The sequence below is a fragment of the Neovison vison genome, chromosome 9 (assembly GCF_020171115.1).
Source record: "Neovison vison isolate M4711 chromosome 9, ASM_NN_V1, whole genome shotgun sequence".
Taxonomy (NCBI): Eukaryota; Metazoa; Chordata; class Mammalia; order Carnivora; family Mustelidae; genus Neogale; species Neogale vison.
Genome location: NC_058099.1, coordinates 83,038,459 through 83,059,542, shown reverse-complemented (window position 1 = coordinate 83,059,542; position 21,084 = coordinate 83,038,459). Strand labels below are relative to the sequence as shown.

The 21,084-nt window shown below is 41.1% G+C and overlaps 1 protein-coding gene across 1 annotated transcript; it reads right to left on the bottom strand.

The window, feature by feature from the left end:
* Window positions 1–1,560: 1,560 nt before the first annotated feature.
* Window positions 1,561–2,099, bottom strand: LOC122916969 (40S ribosomal protein S24-like). The gene has a single exon (XM_044264341.1). The coding sequence runs from the start codon at window positions 2,064–2,066 to the stop codon at window positions 1,674–1,676; it is 393 nt and encodes a 130-aa protein (XP_044120276.1). The 5' UTR covers window positions 2,067–2,099; the 3' UTR covers window positions 1,561–1,673.
* Window positions 2,100–21,084: the final 18,985 nt, after the last annotated feature.

Here is a 21,084-nt window from a genome sequence, read left to right as displayed (position 1 = left end):
ACCAGCAAATTCAGTCCAGACAAGGTCAAGAGAGGGCATTTTTCAAAATGTGTCTTACTCTACTACCAGCATAGCTCTCTACTCGGGCTTTAGTAACATTTCTCCCCTGTTCTTAGCCTATTGGGCCAACACAAGTTTTAGCAAGTCAGTTAAAGGACTAATGCAATTTAAAAAAGAGAAGAAAAATTACCAAACTAATCCTGTCAGCCTGTTTGACTAATCAACCAAAATTTCTTTTATATTGTTCTTGTTAAGGAGCAGACTAGTAGAGCAGTTGGTAGGAATAGTATTTTGGAATGTCTAATTTTGGTATTAGCAAAGGGCACGACTGGGGCAATATGCCATGTATTTCTTTATTGTTAATTCATTTATTTGATGTGGCCTGTTCTGCTAGAACTTGGGTTTCTTTAATGCAGATTATGTCAGGAGAAGCAGATTTACCCTAAAGCTAAAAAAGCGTTGTATTCACCTGATGGGTGTGTCTTTGCAAAATTTACTAGAATAAGGTAATTTAGCCTACATAAATTAAGTTTTCTCTCTCTCCCTTTCTCTCTTCCTCCCCCCTCCCTCCTGTAAGATTTCTTGCAGAAGTATTCAATAGCTGAGGTCCCTGAGTTGGAGCAACCCATGAGATCGGGGGGCTGGTGGATGATATCCAGAAGATACCATTAACAGCAATTCATTGAAAGCTAGAGATACATTTTATTTTTTTTTTTTATTTTTTTTTTTAAAGATTTTATTTATTTATTTGACAGAGAGAGATCACAGTAGGCAGAGAGGCTGGCAGAGAGAGAGAGGGAAGCAGGCTCCCCGCCGAGCAGAGAGCCTGATGCGGGACTAGATCCCAGGACCCTGAGATCATGACCTGAGCCTAAGGCAGCGGCTTAACCCACTGAGCCACCCAGGCGTCCCTAGAGATACATTTTAAAAGAATAATGACTAGGCTCTTGGGAGTACCATGAACACATTGGAGAATTATTTATATTTCCTGCTGATTGGACACAAAAAATTATCAGTGACAAAGATTATGGAAAAAACTCATACCACAAGAGTGGACAGCTAATTTATTAATGGCTACTGAAAAGTCCAAGAATTTTTAAGATCAGCCACTGCACAGGGAATCTTGAAGAGCCTTGCATTCCTGCAAATCATATATGAAAGGCTCTTGATAGTTTTTCCCAAACTGGTAGCAATTCTAAGCACAATATAGGATTATTACAATAATAAATGGTGGAGCTGAAAAAATCCTTCATAAAATGTCACCAAAAAACCAAATTTTGGTCACCTTTTCTGGAGAAGGGACTGAATTTTATTTTCTCTACAGAAAATATTATAATTTTATTGCCGTACAAAGAGATAAAGCAGATACAAGCAAAAACAGCAAAGTGTTTAGAGGCAGGCTTGTTACTTAATAAAAATATACAATTTTTCTGGATCTTCTGAAGTTCTTGACAGTTATCAGTGTTTCAAGGTTTGTCAATTGTAATTTATTTGTCTGCCATTCCAAATGAATAGTCACTTTTCAACCAAAGTTTACATTTGTATTTTGCATTCTTTTTCTTTTTTTCACATTAACATTCTTAGTTTATTAATCCTCTCATGAAAAATCTGCACAATCACCACAGATAAAGCCACTGCAGCATCTTTACTCCTTCTGTTGTCCAATCTCCAGCTCACTTTTTGCCAGCACCAACATTGGCTTTTGCAGTCCCCCTGACTTTCTTCATTCTGTTCTTGCGTTCTTTTCGCTGTTTTCTTGAGGTCTTTTTCTTCTCATACAGACCATGTCTTGCAAGTCTATATTTGGGTTCATTTTTCTTTGCATAATCCAAGGAATCATAAATCATGCCAAAGCCAGTTGTCTTGCCACCACCAAAATGGGTTCTGAATCCAAATACAAATATGACATCTGGTGTGGTCTTGTACATTTTGGCTAGTTTTTCCCGAATTTCTGTCTTAGGTACTGTTGCCTTTCCAGGATGAAGGACATCAATAACCATTTGTTTGCGCTGAAGTAGTCGGTTGGTCATGAACTTCCTGGTCCGGATAGTTACTGTGTCGTTCATGATGGCGGCCGAACTTCAAGCAGCCGGAGAGAAAAAGAGGGCATTCTTTTTCTTAAAGAAGAACTTCAAAACGTAGAAGGTTCAAGTCCCGCTGAAGGTGGATATGTCCCTGGTAATTGGAATGACTTGAAAGCCTTGGTGCTACACATGGGATGTTTCCCAGTGTGTTAATATTTTGACATTTTCACCATATAGGGAAGGCTTTACGAATGTGTGAAGAAATTCAGAAAAAACTAAAAAATAGACACACCTTCTTGTAGTGTGAAAGTGACTGGTTTTGTGTCATCTAGAACCTACTACATTTTCCCAAGTGAATCTACTGGGGAGGCTATAAGTGCAGATGAAAAAAGCTGAAAACAAGGGCTCCTGGGTGGTTCAGTTGGTTAAGCATCTGCCATTGACTCTGTTCATGATCCCATGGTCCTGGGATGGAGTCTTGCATTGGGCTCCTTGCTCAGTTGGGAGCCTGCTTTTTCTTCTCCCCCTGCCACTTTCCCTGCTTGTGCTCTCTCTCTCTCTCTGTTTCTCTCTGAAAAATAAATAAAATCTTGAGGGCGGGGAGAAAAAGCTGAAAACAGTCCCAGCTGTGTAACCAGCCTCCCACTGCCCCAACCCCCTCCCCCCCCAAAAAAATAAATACAAATTTTAAAAAGGCTTGATGAAGGTGGTTACCCTTGAATCATATTTTGGTGAAATTGGTCTCAGAATACAGTGTTACCTAGGGCTGGCATCTCGAAGGAGAGAATAGAAGGCCAGGATACAAAGGAAGAATGAGTTTCTAAGTGCATCCCCAGGGTTCCTGAGGACCCTTAACTGGGCTGGAATTGTGTTAATATCACTATTGTTTGGGATAGGGCACTTGTTATCATGGGTCATTGCTTTTGAGGCACCTGCCCCACTCCCATTTTCCCCATAAACCTTATTATCTCCAGTGCATGAGATGTTGAATGTGAGCTTTCTCCAGGACCCATTTGTGACAATACAGCAGAAACACCTGTATTTATATCTTGCCTTATTTGTGGAAGATTTGGAGTAGCTGCTAAGATAAACATGATGTAGAGCAACAACAGGGCTTCCGAGAGGAGCAGTCATCTGACACGAGCAGAGCATAGAAGTTGTTATAAACAGTAAATACAGGAAGAGGACAAAAAATTGTCCCCAAAGGAAGAAGTACCGATAAATAAAACTGGGCACTGCTCTGGCTCTTCCTGGCACCCATGACTGAAAGGAAAAAAAAAAATGCATCTTAATGGTGTTTTCTTTTCGGGATGAAATCGGTCACGGAAATTCAAAAGTTGAGACCCTTTGAAGAAAACATTTCGGCACCACTTGGGGCTCAGAGTAAATGCCCACAAGATGTGGGTGGCTTGGCTGTCAGATGACCTGGTTTTCATCCAAGGTGGTAACGAGCTCGTCTACTTGTTGATGTTCTGACCTTGAACATGCTATTTACCTCCTTAAACTTTTCTTAATTGGTGACAGGGGGATAATAATAGCAACTATCTCAGAAGCACAGATTGATGGTATTCTATTTTAATATTATTATTTTACAAAAGCAGTAGGAAATGTAGCTGAGATGCATAGATTATTATATACCACTTTAGGAAAATAAGGGACATAACATGGGTTTATTATCTGAGGAAAACATTTCAGTAGACACTTTGTTTTCTGACTAAAGGTCCAGCACTTGACAATTACCAATGGAAAAAAATACCTCTCCTTGGGTGATGCTAGGAGAGATCTCTTGTCTGAATGCTTTGAAATCTGGTCCACGCACCACATTTCATGACTGATAAAAATAGTTGCCTGCTAGCTTCTGGCCCCGAGGTTGATCGCTCGCAGTCTGTGGTTGAAATGCGGCTGGATTGCCAGGGCCTGCGATGGGAGGCTGCCAGGTCAGTTAGCAGAGGTCCCTGCAGGAGCTCACTGTGCCGGCTCGCCAGAGGGGTCCCTGACTCGCCCACCTCTCCTTCCCCCAGTGACTGAGGCCACTGCACTGGTGGGCGCAGTGCACCCTCTTTGGGCTTGCGCAATCTGGCGAATCTGCCCACTGCTCCACTGAGATGATAATCAGCCTTCCGAAGTTTTGAGTTACTGTGCAGCGGGGGATGGCAGGTGCCAGACCGGAGAGAGCTGCCCTGTGAGACATCGGACCCCCAACGCTTTGAGCTTTGGGTTTCACCTGCACATCACGGCGACGGTGTGGTGAGCAGCTTGTCTGCTCCCAGGTGCCGCGTGGAGCCAGGGAGGCGAGAGCGTGTCGCCCGTATCACAGAACCATTTAAGAGCTGTGACTGTTGTTGCTATCTCTGTAAAAATGGACTGGCTGTTGCCTTTTAGACTGAAGGAGGGGAGTGGAACCCACCAGATTTTATGTCTGTTTTATATCAGCTTTCAACCTTAAACAACTATATTAAGTGCTCTTTGGGTTAGACTGAAATGCTTGAAGAACCTCATTACAGAGTTTAATTATCATGGCATTTTGTAAAAGGCGAAAGAGGAGTCTGGCTGGGAGAATCCTGCCCTCTGAGTGCTGATGGTGCTGGTTTGGATTTCAGTAACCACTAGAAGGTGCATTTTGCATTTCTTGCAGATGTACTTTGCAAGGGAGGAAACGGGGAAGGGGCAGGGAGGAAAAAAAAACATGCCACCGATCTGTTTTCTTTTTTGAAATTGTAAATTACATAAAAAAAAAGAAATTGAAACATGAATAGACAAAGACTTTGTTTATTTATTGCCAGGAGAGACCCATTAGCATGCCGCACTGTGTTTCCATGGCATTGTGGAGACATAAACAGAAAACACGGACTAATGCATTCAGTTAGGCACAGATTTTAAAGTCTAATGTGCAATCTAAATATATATCACATGTATTCTTGCTATTTATTTATCTATTGTATATCCAGCAGTGAAGGGGGAGACTGCCTAACTAATGGGAGGCTGTGATCCGTTTGTAAATGTGCCTACGCGTTCAAGCCTCTGTCTGTGATGTGTGTCTATGGCTTCTCCGTGCTCTTTGTTACCTTGAATCCCGTCTTGCCTACCTTTGCCTCTTCTTGACTCTTTGCAGCAAACGCAAATGCCTTAATTCACCTTCCAGTCAGGTAACCTACCAGAGGGAAGTGACTTGGGATAAGTGTGTATGAATCACTGTGAGTGATGAGGACGCGGCAAATTGGAGAGCCCATGCTCTCTTGACAAGCAACATTCTCGACAAGCATAAATGTAGGTTTATTTCATAAGATCTGACAAATTTTCAAGATAATCCATAAATCTGCATTTTTACTGATGGGCACATTTTCGATGAGAATCTGTAAATCTGCATTGTTACCTGAAATCTCCTGATTAAAGAAATTAGCATATTCGTTGGCCAAATGCAACAGAGCAGAAAGAGTACAAGGGCTGCGAATTTATGACACCTGACTTGTGCTAATAACTTCACTGTTTTTGTGGTTGCTGCTGTTTTTTTTTAAAGATGGAGAGCCTTCGCCACTTCCGTGATGCAAATTGCATATTGCAATAATGCTATTGAGTCCATGTCAGAGCGTAGCCCAGAATCCAGGGCTTTGATGCCTGGTATAGAGCTCTTTCCTCATCATCTTGGGTGATTCTGCCAGTTGATTCTTAGGAAATTTCAGCTGGCTCTTCTCGGAGAGAAGCATCAAACAGAAGGAGTAGAAAAGCGCAAACCCAAGGTAGAGAATAGCGTGACCTTGTTCCAAAGAGCTCCTCCTCAGTGAGAGAACAACTGATCAGAACAGAACAAGAGGGGCGCCTGGGTGGCTCAGTGGGTTAAGCCTCTGCCTTCAGCTCAGGTCATAATCTCAGGGTCCTGAGATTGAGCCCCACAAAAAGAGAACAGAACAAGAGCGAATAATTTCATTCCCTTGGAGATCATGTTTACAAATAGGATAAATGCCACTCCACAAAGAATTCATTATCAAGCCAGTTAATCACAGAGTCAAAAAGTAGGCTCAGGGAATGCTACTTATAATTGTTATTGGTCTGCATGAAATCAACTGATACCATTAAGTTCCCCCCTTTAATTTCAGGGATTCTCCACCACTCCTGTATGGGGTGCTTGTCTTTACATGTTAAAGAGTAAGGAGAGGGGAAGACCTATATTCTGTGCTGTATTAGAAGCAGAGATATGGTATATCTTTACCTTTTCCCCTAAACTCAGGTATGCAGTAGATTTATTTTTTAGGACAGTGTGGTTTGACTCAGACTAGCCGTGAAATATAGTGTAAGTCTTCAAAGACTGATGTATGAAGCCATATTGTCTGGAAACAAACAAGAAATCAAAAAATACTATTCTGGAGTTAATAGATTTAGTCTGTCTCTAAAAATAACAAATTGTTTGAAAAATAACTAATTGAATGAAATAATTAGCTTGAAGAACATCAAGAGCCTTCTGTTGGATTGATAATACAACTGATATGTAATGAATGAATTGTATTTTCATTCTCTTATTGGTTTGCCTGCAGTTTTGCAACCATGATGGGAATCACGGTTTCAGGTCACCCTCCTTTGCTTCATTGCCTTTTGCTTTTAATGGGCTCCTGCTTACACTCTGGTTGAGAACCGCCTTTCCTTCTTGAGTATTTTCTTGTTCTTTTTATTCTCAAAGGTCCATTAAGTAGGAAACACCCTATTATAGCTGCAAAGCGAGTGTGCTTTTTACTCACCCCCGGCTTGTCAGGAAGAGGGTCTGGTTTTCTGCGAAGACGATCCCCTTGCTCCCCGTATCACAGTGTGCTCGGATTACCTGCCAAGTGCTTGCTGTAGAAATTATAGCTGCCTGGTGGGAGCTTTAATTCACATGCTTGATGTTTAAAAAAAAAAAAAAATATTTTCGATGTTGAACTCCATAAATCCAAGTTTTTTGACTGGGTTATGTCTGCTCTCATTTTTTCTTTTCTTCTTCTTATGGTTAGAATTAAATCTTCTTTTGTGGGAAAGGGAAGAAGATATGAACTCCATGAGAAAGAATATTGTGTCTGGTGAATCTCAATTAGTAAATGCTGAGTTAGCATAGATTGGAAGATACTATATTTTAGACTGTACTTACTTTAATATTCAGATGAGCCAGCCCTTATAAAGCTCTTAAACCATGAGGGCAGCTTTGGCCCTCAAGACTGTCTTTTTGTTTTACACTTGCAAGTGCACATGTGCACTGGCATGTGTGAGCTGTTGATGTACCACAGTTTAGTCATTGCCCACCTCAGGACGTGTCATCATTGAGAAACCAAAAATGTGATTGGCGTTTGCTTGGGGTCTGGTTTTAAGTTTGGCAGAACCTTAATTCCTTCACCAAATTTTCTTGCCTTGTCTTTTCTCATAGCACCTAAGCACAGACAGAACTTCCAGATGAATGAACTGACATCCTGGGCATTGATAGAGGGGAAGTTGATCAACAGGACTGACAGTTGAAGACTGACCCAGACAGCATGAAAATGCCCTAACAGGCCTTGAGCCATGCTTGCAGTTAGGTTGGGGAGAAAATTTTGCTAGTAAGTAGTTTTGAGGAAAGGAAAAAGAGGCAAAAAATCACTGTGAGTTTGCAAGATTAGTGAAGTGAGATTAGAACTAGATACTTTGATGATCATGGTTGTGATGCCACTAAATGCACTTTTTAAAATTTCTTTGGAGAGAGTCTTTTATAGCTGAAGACCCTTTCTTTCCTGCTGGATGAGATATATAAATTAGAGGTCAGAAGGTTAAGCAGATGAGAACTTTCCCTGTGCCACAGAGGGAGGAAGCAGCTGAGGTGTCTAAGAGAATGGAAGGGTTGGGGAATACCGGAGGGGTCTGGGGAATGGGAATAGAATTGGTGAGGCTTGGCCAGGCTCGGTGAAAGGTCAAGGAAGAGATAGCTGAATGGCCAGGAAAATCCTGACTGATTTCTGATGCGTCTGAGAGGAATTACCTAGACTTCATTCTCAGCAATGGGATGTAAAGCCTTTCATTTGCCATGTCTTGGGTAATTCTCCATTGTTCCTGAATGCTTTGGGCACGTGTGGATTACTTTTGCAACCTGTGAGGGGTTGCTGAGACTGGCATTAAGGTCAAAGGCAAGAGTTGAGTCTCTAAGCAGGACTAAGCCAACCCGGTTTGAGGGGATAGTAGTAGTACTTGTCACAAGCCCAACAATGATGACTATGATGGAGATGGTTGTAGGAGTTATTTACTGAAGGCATAGTACATTCCAGATACCTCACATACATTATCCTGTTAGTTTAATTTTCATCACAATCCTGCAACTGTGAGCTCCCTGTTTTATTCATGTCTTCACCCAGCCCTCTGCATTGTTCTGACTCTTTCACAGAGCCCCAGGAGAAAGTGAATCCTCTTTCCTGAGCTCTGGGTTGCTTATTGTTGGCGTTTCCTTCTAAGCAATGGGAGTGGCTTGACCCTAGAACATAAATTTATTTCCTAGTGCTGACTAAACACTGTTAGTCAAAGTAGTTACAGGTAAAGGACAGATAAAGCTCTCTCTTGGATACATAGACTCAGGTTAACTTCTTTATAGATACCTCATTTTCTTCCCTTTTATAAAATTCACAGACTTCTTTCTAGGTTCTTTCCCAGGTGGAGTTAAGTAGACTCTGGTGCCACCCCTAATTATGGCTTATTTTACTTCATGTGGTGCCTCATTATAATGCAATTATCAGACATCAGAGGCATCTTGCCAGGGCACCTGGGTATTGGAGTATGCTCAGTACAGATTAAACCCAGAACATGAACTTGACTGGGTCTCATCTGTCTTTGCTCTTGGTTATTCTCCCTCTCGATATAAAAGAATGCAAACTATCCCTATGCTTTCCCGTTTTCTGTCCTTATTTTGTCTTCTTCCCTGCCCCCTCCCCTTTACCTTCCCTACTCCCAAGGACATGCTGCCCTGCGAAGTTTCTCAGGAATAATCTCCTTTCCTCCCAAACCATAGATTCTGCTCTGATCAATACTTTACTGTGATTCAATGATAGGAAGAGGTAATATCATTCCCTGTTTTACAGATGAGATTTAGGGAGGTAAAGTAAGCTATTCAAGGTCACACAGCTAGCAAGAGATAGAGCTAGAATTCCAACTTGGGTCTATCTGGCTCCCAAGAACAGCATCTTTCTTTCCCATTCTGGCTTTCTTTACTGGCAATCCTCTCCCTCCACCAGGGGCATAGGCTGGACAATTTGGGGGCACGAATTGAGCAAGCATTCAGTATCATGAAGGTCTGCAATATCTTTTTACATTTTTTTTCTCAGAACTGCCCTTTTTTTCTGGATTAAAAATAAAAATCACCCTGTGGGTTTAAGTTAGTTCTCGTGTAAGTTGTGGTGATAATAAATTTTTGAAAAAATGCTTCCATTATTAATTAAGTGAGAATTAAGGGACAACTCACTTTGCATGCATCTCTCCAAGGTTTAAGTGCAGACTTTCCCCACCAAACTCATTGCAGAAGAGAAAAAAAGTCTTGCTTAGCAAGAGAAGCATGTAAAATACCTCCAGCACAAGAAACACCTTTTATTTTACTCGAAGAGTAACTTCAAAACATCAAGCTTTAAAAAAAAAACAGTGACAATAAATCTTTACAAATGCCTTTCTTCCCACACTGACAATTGTTGAGAATATACTTTGCTCCATTACACTGTGTTATCATAGACAGTGTAAACGATGTTAAAGTATACCCATGTGCCCCCATCCCAGGAACCACAGGAGACTGCCTTTGCCACGTAGTATCTGCTTGTTTTCTTACCTAGCAAGTTGCACTGGGAGTTTTTTTTCTTCTTTATGATCCACAGGATGAAAAAAATGTCATTTTTAAAAAAAATTTGTTCTGAAAATGCTCAAGCATACACAAGCATAGAGAGAATTTTATAATTAACCCTCACGTATCCACTTCACCGCAACAATTATTTTAACTCATGGCTCGTCCTGTTCCTTCTATCACTGTTGCTCCCTACCGCTTTTTCTTTGGCGGGGAGACCGGTGTTAAAGGGGAATCTAAAGCCAGCTCAAACATATTATTCTATGTAAGTCTGAGTCTCATTTTAAGTATCTCTAAATCTGAATTCCAATTTTTCTGAATTGTTTTTATATGTAGTAGACATGGACATTATTTTTTTCGCCCCAGATAAGAAATGATGGAGAGACCTGCAGATGCATGCTGTTGGCTCTTTTGTGTGGTTTCTCTCCCCCGCCCCCAGACATCACTAGAAGCCCCGTTTGCGAAGGAGGTAGACCATAAGTGGTAGAGACTGATGGCCTGGCCATGTGCTGGCTATTCTTCTTAACACTGGCCTCTTCTCTGCCATCTTCCTCAGTGCCCAGTAGGAATCTCTTTCCCAGACAAAGGAGTATGTGATGATAATGGGTTGAAGTTGTTTCTACGAAACTCATGAATTTTTCATGTAATTTAAATACAGATTGGGCTGCCAGGGACATGGTTCACTGAGAAATGCTTTCATGCTGAGTCTAGGCATTGTGTCCTCAAAGGCTTGTCTCTCATGGAGATGCGAGGAAGGAAAATAGGAAAAGAAAAATCCAACTTTGTCCTGCAGACCTGGCTTCTGTGACTCCACTTACCCTCAAAGCACTGGAGTCAAGGCAGAGAGAAAGACATTTTACACTTAGGGTTTCAGCAGCCTTGACTGTTGGCCACATCAGCTGTCTCTGCACCCATAAAGAGTGTTGCTGGGTGGAGCCGAGGCCTCATTTAGCTAGATTTGTTTATGTGTTTACTCCTGTCAGTGTCTTGTTATTCAAAGAAGACATTTAGGAGATGAGGGCCTGGACAGATACTAAAACCAACAGCAGAACACACAATAGCAAGAACACACTTCTTGACAACTCTTTCATTCCTTTATTCAGTTTTGCAGTTCTAAGTCTCATTCAGCATCTTGGAGATGCTGTAATAAAAAAGTCTCAGTCCACCTGGAGTTTATGCCATAATGGAGGAGCGAGACGATGAGTATGCAAACAAATAAATAGCCGTAGTTGCGTTAAGTCAGATGGAGCAAGTGAAAGTGGTGCTGAGGTACCACGTGAGTGGAAAACAGAGACAGCTACATCCCTCAGTCAGGAGTGGCAGGGTCAGTGCCACAGTGTGGTCTGGGAGCCATCAACACAATCTAGAAACTTCTTATAAATCCAGATTTCCAAAGGTCTGCTAGAAATTTGATCTAAAGATGCACTATCCACTGAATGATTATCTCTGGGGAAGGCGTTCCAGCTGATTTCTGTGCATGTAAATTTTGTATGCAGACCCAAAACCCAAACCTAAAAGCCGGTTCCTGTTGCATGCCCAATATGGGTCAGCAGGGGGCGCTGCTGCTTCTAGTCTTTCTTGGGCCCAGCCTGCAGCACTTCCGGCTCTCTCAGACATCACTGGTTGTCATGAGGAGTGTGAGAAAACTCTCTGGTGTGCACACACACCCTTGCAATTAGATGCTGCAATCAGAGGCAGCATGTACCACTTTTTGTGCACAACCACATGGCAAGCACTGGGCCAATGGCTGCATCCAGTCCCAAGGGGCCCAGGAAGGATAGGCCTACCTTGTACCCAGAGGAGCAGCACTGCAGGGGAGCAGGAAAGAAGGAAGTGAAGGTAAAAGGGGTTTGATGCTAGGAGCTCAAGGAAGCAGTGCATTATTTATATAATATTACTAATGACTACAGAGGCTAATACCCAGAATAACATTTCATACCTTTGAGTCACCTGTATTCCAGATCCAACCCCATACGGTCTCCTCTGAGACCAGTGTGATATAGGAAAGCGGTACCGCACCGCAGAAAACACTTGGACCTTGGTTCCAGTCCTTGCTGTGCCACTTGGGCAGTTGGTTTAAGCTCTTTGACACTCAGTTTCTGTTTCATCTATAAATTGGGGGTTAGAATACCTTCCTTGCAGGCTTATTACACAGATGTAATGAGATAAGGAATCTAAGGGACTTTTCTGTGACAAATTGTGGCATTTGTGTCTAATAGTAGACACAAAAGATGCTACTCTTTGTATCTAACAGTAGCCACAAAAGATATTAAATAATGTTACTGATTTAGAGTGGAATAGAATGATTGAATCTTGGGAATTGAAAGGGCTCTTTGAAGTCTCTTAGTCCATTATCCCATCTACTGCAGAAATCCCCAGAAACTTCCTGGCAGTTGGTCTTATAATCATGCTAGAAATTCTGGTGACAAAAATGCCTTTTTTTTTTTTGAGAAAGTACTTTGCAATCCAGAATTGTGTTTTCAGAGGGCCAGTTCATGGATATGGGTAATTCATACTCTAGGGAAAGTGTGTTCTGTGGTCAAAGAAGTTTGCAAAGTTCTGGGTTCCACAACTAATACACATTTCTTTATTATAAACAACATTTTGTATTTTCATGAATAATTGTGATTTTTCTAAAAAATTGCTACGTTATGTAGTATTTTCTAAGTAAGGCTTAGGAGACTAGGGTTTTGAGAAACACAAATGTTGATCTAAATATTAAACATCTTTTCTTTACACTGAAGAAAATTCTAGTAACTTGAAACTCTTCCTCTTATCTCTGTTCTTGGGAACAGCAGAAATAAGTTTGCACTGCTTTCCAAGAACAGATTCCACAGAATCAATGTATGCCTCATACACGTGGTCTGACAGAAAGTAAAATACACCTGAATGGTGGTTGCGGCGTACAAAACCTTTCAATACTAGAGTCTTCATCCCCTGTAGTGTGCATATAAATTGATTATCCCCAACCAGAAAATGGGACAAATACCCCTTTCTAATATTTCTAATCCAAACACCGAAGAATGTATTTATCTAAAGGACGAAAGGGAGATTGTGTGTCATCCTTTCTGAGCCCTTTGAATGCCTCTTTTCACTCCACCACCGTTAATGCAGCAAACATAACTTTGGAGTTCAAGATGCCCAAGGCAGGAAAATGAAGGGATTGACCAAGGCCACCGAGGGATTGTGTGTCACCTCCCAGAATAGAAGGCGAAGGTGTCTGGCTCCTGTGGTCTCTGCCTGTGAGCACACCACATCTCCTAAGAGGTCATTTGATGCTGGGCGAGGAACGTGAACTGGCGACAGAAGGAAAAGGTTTCAGTGATACCCTTTCCCTCATATGACATCTGTGTGATGAGATCTTCCGATGTCTCCAAATCCACATTAGTTATATAATGCAAGGAGAAATGGCTTCTGTCATCAAAAGCATAGGGTGATTATAGGTCTCCTCTGAGCATTTTGAGTAGTGAGTAATCCTTTTGCAAAACACATTTACTCTTCTAACTTACCTTTGCAAAAGAGGAGGCATTAGGGATATAATGCAAAGAGCTGTGGAATAGGAATCAGGCTGCCTGAACTCCAGCCCTGGCTGTGCCACTAAGAACCTGTGTGTGCATGGGTAAGACATGCACCTTACCTTACCTTCTCCTGAGTCAGAATCTGTATTCTTAAAGCAAGTGAGTTAAAACAAATCATCTCTCAGTTTTAATCCTACCTCTATGGCACTATAACTATGTTAAAAACTTTTATTTTCAGTGAAAAGAATTCCTTTTCATTCCCCAAATCAGAAAAATAAGCAAAAACTTTATTTAAATCAACTAAAATGTGGCTCTGAGCTCTCATTTGGCCAACATAAAGTTCAATCTCAGACATCTCTAGCATTAACACTTCTCCACAGAGATTTAGTTAGTATTTTAATGTCTTCCTTAGTGCTGGAACATCAGCCAACTCTTAGGTTATCAGTTACAGGACCACACTGGCCCACATTGAGATGCCACTGTGCCCACGGCCTGATGGCATGATGTCCTTTGATTTCAGGGCACACTGCTCCCCTGTCATGCTGAAGATATAGATCTTTATGCCTTCGTAAGACATCAGCGAAGAGCTTATGTCCAAAATCCTTCTTCCCTAGTGGATAATGAAGCCATTTCCTTGGACACTTCCCAGAAGCTACTATCATAGAGCGACTCTGCTGTCATGGGACCTCTAGATTTTTGTCTTTTTTGACAAACTGAGAGAATAAAACTCATTTTTCTAGTATTCCCCAACAATGTTGTGTCCCCAGAGGTTTATCCAGAAGGTAAACAATCTTGAATCTAATTTTATGTTTTGCAAAAGATAGGATGGACTTTTGTCTTCAAGTAACTTCTCCTTTGTATTGAAAAAAATCCCCACATCAAGGAAATATTAAGTGCCTGACTATCTGCTTAAAACAGAAGAAAGGAAAACATGAGGGAAACAAACATAAATTAACATTTTGATAAATTATACTGACCAGGTGGTAACACACACACAATTTTATAATTTATGAAGGAGAAAGAAAATGTTCGAAACACTTTTTTATTCCACACTTTTAGTACAGAATGCTTAAAATCAAGATAGGCAAAAATGAAATTACATGTTTAAAACATTTATGATCTAACCTCTTAGAGAATTCCATTTTTAATATTTTGGTGTGTATACTTTTGTACTTTCTGTATGCATGTGTACTATTGCTATTATTAAATGTAACTAACATTTATTGTTTGTTTGCTAAGACACAAGAGGCATGAGGAAAATCTAATTCATGATTAATACAGAGCACCTAGAATTTGAATAAGGAAATATTTTAAGCAGCTATATTTATTGAGGATTCATCATATCTATATACCAACCCTTATGCAAAACCCTTTAAGCACATCTTTTCATTTAATCTTTGTATCAAACCATAAGATTAACATATCATGGTAGATACTGATGGTCATTTAGAAAGTCATTGTCTCGCTTCCCCACTTCTTTTTTTTTTAAAGATTTTATTTATTTATTTATTTGACAGAGAGAGAGAGAGATCACAAGTAGGCAGAGAGGCAGGCAGAGAGAGAGGGGGAAGCAGGCTCCCTGCTGAGCAGAGAGGCCGATAAGGGGCTCAATCCCAGGACCCTGAGATCATGACCTGAGCTGAAGGCAGAGGCTTAATCCAATGAGCCACCCAGGCGCCCCTCTCTTCCCCACTTCTTAACAGAAGTTCAGTCTCCCCCAACCCCCACACTCCCTCCAGTAATCTATTCTCCTTTGTAACCTATCTCACCTCTAACTTCCGGGATGGCCCTAATTAATATAGGAGTGATTCTATTTCAACAGGTAGTGATTCATTTAACCAGTCAGTTACTCAGTCCTGGAAAAGGAGACATGGAGAGTTGGTTGGGTATTTATGGATGTGAATCCATGATCATAAGCAAAGAAACTCAAGAAGAGGCCATTTCTTCTTTTTTTTTTTTTCAAATTTTAGATATAGCTGAGTATGATGTTGTGTCTCTCATTGTTTAATCTATTTTGAATTAGTGTTTCTGTGTCTCGGGCTACCAGCATCCTGACTAGTATAGTGTTATATCATTTCTACAGATGATGAAACCGAAGTTCAGCTATTGCCCAAGTTAGTAAGACAAACTCCATCTTGGATTTATGAGTCCAGAATCTCCACTCATATGCTTGAAAATTTTTTTGTGTCTAAGTCACTGGTGTTTCTTTTTTGGTGAGCCCACTGTTCGTGTCCTTCAGAAAGGCACAGTTTAAATCCAGTATATATTTTGTTTTTGTATAATTTCAATAAGACATTTGTGGAAAGCCTCTGACACATTTCTGGTACTTATTTTTATTTCTAAATTAACCTCACCATTGATGTTTGTTATTTTTGTTGTTCTAACTCTACAAGGTTGCATTTCAGTTTCAGTCCAACACATTCTAAAACATCATGAGGACACCTGGGTGCTCAGTTGGTTAAGCATCTGCCTTTGGCTCAGGTCATTATCCCAGAATTCCTGGGATAATGCCCCGCATTGGGCTCTTCGCTCAGTGGGGAGCCTGCTTCTCCCTTTCCCTCTGTCCCTCCCCTCTGCTCCTGCTCTCTCTCTCTCACACACACTCTTTCTCCTTAAAATAATTAAATTAATAAAATCTTTTTAAAAAACCCCCCAAAACATGATGAACCAGTTATAACTTACTATTTAAAATACACCTTCTGGCAATGCAGTCCTTTTAGTTGGACATCTCAGAGTATCAGTCTTTCAGCACTTTGACTTGCGGTGACTTCTTTTCCCGCCACCTATCACTTTGTAAGTTTCTTTAGTGCAGAGGCTGTGTATACTTATATTTTTGTTCTTTTAAGCTAGGTGGCTAGAAATCTGGTCCATTTATGGCAGGTATGGACAGAATTGTTGCATTTACTGAGTGTTAAATAATGGTAAGTTAATAGGCATATTCTAGGGGTGTATAAATGATACATCACCATCAAATAAGCTATAGGTTAGATTTTATTATCTTCATTTCACAGCACAGTTGAGAAAAAGTTCAGAGGTGATAATTACCATTCATTCATTCAGTAAGCAAATATTTCTTAAGCACAGACATTCTAATAGTTTTTACAGATACAGTAGTAAACAAGTTATGGTTTCTGTCTACAATAATATAATAGTTAAAGGTCAAAGACAAAGAAGTAAAGAGGCAGTTATTATAGAATGAGATGGAAAGGGAAGCCTAGGGAATTATGGGAGCAAGAAAGAGACATACCTGATTACAATGTGGTAATTAGGGAGGATTTCCTTAAAGACCTAGCATCTGATTGAATCTTAAAGAGAACATAAGAGCTGGCCAGGTAAATCTAGACTTAGATTGGTCTAAGTTTATTCTAGGGGGATTAGCTAAGACTTCAAGGGAGAAGCCTCCCACGTGCAAGTCTCTGAGGCATACTGTGGGCGTGACATATTTTTTGATGTTAGAGAATGGGGTTTGATGGGGATGGTGAGATAAGAGGCTGGAATGGTCTAAGTCTGATTTTTTAATTACCTTAATTGATGTGCTAAGAAAGTTGAATTTTTCCCTGTAAGAACTGGGGAGCCATTTGGGGCCCTTAAGTAGAGGAATGGTTTATTGCTCTTTTGGAAAGGGCGGAGGGGTGCCTGGGTGGCTCAGTGGGTTAAGCCTCTGCCTTCGGCTCAGGTCATGATCTCAGGGTCCTGGGATCAAGCCCCGCATGGGGCTCTCTGCTCATCAGGGAGCCTGCTTCCGCCCTCTCTCTCTGCCTGCCTCTCTGCCTACTTGTGATCTCTCTCTCTCTCTCTCTCTCTGTCAAATAAATAAATAAAATCTTTAAAAAAAAAAAAAAAAGAAAGGGCAGAGAATGGTTTAGAGGAGGGTATGATGAAGCTTTTCTGTAAGGGACCACATAGCAAATAATTTCAGCTTTGGGGTCATGGTGTCCTTCTTGTTTGTTAGCATTGCCCCAAAGCAGCAGTAGACAGTACCTTCATGTGCAATTGATTGAACATGGCTGTATTCCAATAAACTTTATTTACAATACCAGGCGGGTCGGGGGAGTGGTCAGATTTGGCCAGTAGGCTGTTCTTTGCTGAACCCTGGTTTAGAAACAAGTGAAAATCAGGAGATAGGAAGTCGTTATAGTAATCCAACTAAAGTCTGAAAGAAATAATGTGAGTAGAAAGAATAAGCAGATTTCCAAGATACTAGGAAATGGTTTCACTAGGACTTAGAGATTGATTTGATCTGTGCATAGAAGGAGGGGTAAGAATGATTCTTAGAGGACTGGTATAGACCATGGTGTAGATGATGGTGCTTTAACTGGAAACAGCTGCTGAAAAAGTGAAGTGGGAAGAAAAGTCCTATTTAGATAAATTGAGAATAAAGTATGTGTCAGCATTCAGGTAGACATTTCAGTGGGCACTTGGACATAGTTAATTTAGGTACTCAGGGGAGCCGCCTAGGCTAGCCACAAGGATTTGATTGTCATTGATGTATTTGAAATATAACTGAAGGTAGAAGAGTGAGAGAAATCTTCGAGGAGGAGAGAGAAGAGCTGAAGACTGGGAATGGCACCGCTGGGAACCATGATACCTCGGGTACAGGCAGAAGAAGTGGTTTCCCTGAAGAGAGCTAAAGAGGAGTCCCAGAGAGGTACCCGAAGTGTCATTATGGAAGACAAAGGAAGAGATCAAGGAACAGATAAAGTTAATGGTATCTAATACTGTGTCTATTCATTTTTGCCTTAATGGCTTTGTATGAAACAGAGGAGGGATGGGGAGTAAAACCTGTTTTCAGTGAATTGAAGAGTATGGTTCAAGATATTCACATCTCTTCTGAGAAATATGATTGTGAAATGGAAAAAAGAAATAGACAGGGAAATGTGTGATGTGTTTTAATAAAGATGGGAAGGACCGGATGATATTTACTTTTCTGATGGGAAAATACTTGAGAGAAAACATTGAAGATGCATAAAAGGAGGGCAGTTGATGGAGGAAGTTCTCAGAAGAAGTGGACAGGAGTTGGCTCCAGGGCCTAGGCTGCACGCTTACCATCGACAGGAGGAAGGTCACAGCTTCTTCCATCGGGGCAGGGAAGCAGGAAGCAGAAGTACATATTTTAGTGAGTTACTGGGTAGAGGGTTGGGCAGAAAGCTAAGAGGTGTCATGTATGACCCTGGCTCAAACTTCTTAGTGTAAATAGACTAAGAAGTTTGAGCCAGGGTCTTCGCTAAGGGGGAAGGTGTTTTGGTTTTGTTTGGGGTGTGTGTGTGTTTTTTGTGTGTGTGTGTGTGTGTATGTGTGTGTGTATTTGGAAGCTTCAAAGATGTAGAGAAGATTAAAAGATTCCCCTCTTTGGAAATCTCAGAAGGAAAATAAAATGTTTTTGGCAGATCTTCACCTCATACATGACAAATCTGGTAATGGAATTCCTTTTTTTTTTAAGATTTTATTTATTTATTTGACAGAGACACAGTGAGAGAGGGAGCACAAACAGGGGGAGAGGGAAAGGGAGAAGCAGGCTTGCCGCTTAGCAAGGAGCATGATGTGGGGCTCGATCCCAGGACCCTGGGATCATGACCTCAGCCAAAGGCAGACACTTAATGATGGAGCCACCCAGGTGCCCCTGGTAATGGAATTCTTAACTCTGTAAGTCCAGAACCACCATTTTGTCTAGTATACCATGCTGGCTTGGAGAACTTAGGGAGTTATATGTTTACATGGAGCTAACTAGTTCCAAGGGACCAAAGACATATCTATTTATAAGGATTTGGTCCTCTGTTCTAGTTTTTCTTATATAGCATTTGTGAAGCACTAATGGAGTCTTGTTTAGGCCCTGTGTGCACAGTGACTTCCATACATCAGTTTATGTTGTGAGGACAACAAACTGCATGGGGAAACTTTTTTTTTTTTTAAGTGTATTTGAGAGAGAGCAGGAGCAGAGGGATCAGGGCAAACAGATACCCCACTGAGCAGGGAGCCCGACACCACCGGGGCTCAATCCCAGGACCCTGGGATCATGACCTAAACCAAAGGCAGATGCTTAACCGACTAAGCCACTCTGGTGTCCCTGGATGGGGAAAACATTTTAACATGGACTTTCCCATCCCTCAGTAAACAAACGACTAAGGCATTGCTCCAAGTTTAAGCATAGAAGATAGTGGGGGGAAAAAAAACCTCACAAAAGCAAAGATAAACCATAAAGACTCAAACCAGGGATAAATGAAAAAATTTCAAGCAGAAAATCTCAGCGATTGTCAGGGACTTCCTACAATGTCGTTCTTTCTTTGCAGATTTTAGGGTCATGAAAATGAAAATGACTCTTCTGTGCTCTCCAGTCCTCAGAACAGAGTGAGACATGGGTTGAAAAATTTACTTGCTTGTTAAAAGTTTCTTGCTACTGCCCTGTTATTTATGGTCCACCTCTTTCTTCTGGCTCCATAAAGTAGTTATTTAATAGCAAATTTGAAAAAGTCCCGTGTAAACTCACAGATCAGTGGTAAATCTACACAGTTGAGGAGAAGAGAGTCGTCTCCCTTAGGTAGCAGACCTATGGATGAAAAAACTGCGGGGAAAAATTTTTTCCTGTTTTCTGACAGGGTATGTTAATTTGTCTAATTTCATAAGATCCTCTCTCTCATTATCCCAAAGAACAGGGCTTGTTCTTATAAACTGGTTGGGTCCTTCTAATGTACATCTGCAGGAGAGAACTATCAGAGGAAGGATGAACAAGTTGAATTAGAATGGATGTTATAATTTACTTTCTTGAGGGGTCTATAAATGACAGAGCATTTCACCAAGCATTTATCAGTGTGCATAAACTCAGTTATTTTGGACTACTCAATTATGTGCTACATTAATATTTTACGTGTGGCACACTACATTTCACTGTGTCACTAAAATTAAATTTGACGACTGCAAACACTGGCAGCAAACCAAGTTGTGTAAAATGTGGTTATAGTATCATTCGCTCAGATGTCTACCCCATTCTAATCATCTAGAGTTCAAAGCAACAGAAGGCTCTATTTCTTCCAACAATAATTTGGTAACTTAGATAATCTTTCAAATACAAAGGTTCAACCAGTCCCCAAACTGGAGGCTAATGTACCCCTTCCTATAGGATTCTGCCTTCCGTGATAAAAGCCGTGATTGGCTCTAAGGAATGAGCTAGCGTCCAACCACCTCTCATGGATCTGCCTCACATCCTAGAGAAGCTCTTCCAGGTCAGGCTGAGAACCACAGCTCTGGAAACTAACAAGATTGTGATATAGTTGTAAAGCATCTCCTATATGAATGAAGGCTTCTTATATATGCATATATATGAATTTATCCAAGATGGCTACAGACTTTAAAAACAGCCAAGTCATTGGGCACCTGGGTGGCTCAGTGGGTTAAGCCTCTGCCTTCGGCTCAGGTCATGATCTCAGGGTCCTGGGATCGTGTTCCGCATCGGGCTCTCTGCTCAGCAGGGAGCCTGCTTCATCCTCTCTCTCTCTCTGCCTGCCTCTCTACCTACTTGTGATCTCTGTCAAATAAATAAATAAAATCTTAAAAAAAAAAAAAGCCAGGTCATTAACTATTCTTCATATTTTAATTCTGATTGCCTAGTACTTTATTTTTTTTATTCATTTTTAAAGGTTTTATTTATTTATTTGACACAGAGAGAGAGATCACAAGTAGGTGGGGGTTGAGGGGGGCAGGCTCCCCGCTGAGCAGAGAGCCCAATGTGGGGCTCGATCCCAGG

What these genes read in the sequence shown, in the direction of transcription:
- LOC122916969 (XM_044264341.1), bottom strand. Translation starts at nt 2,066, where the DNA reads ATGAACGACACAGTAACTATCCGGACCAGGAAGTTCATGACCAACCGA.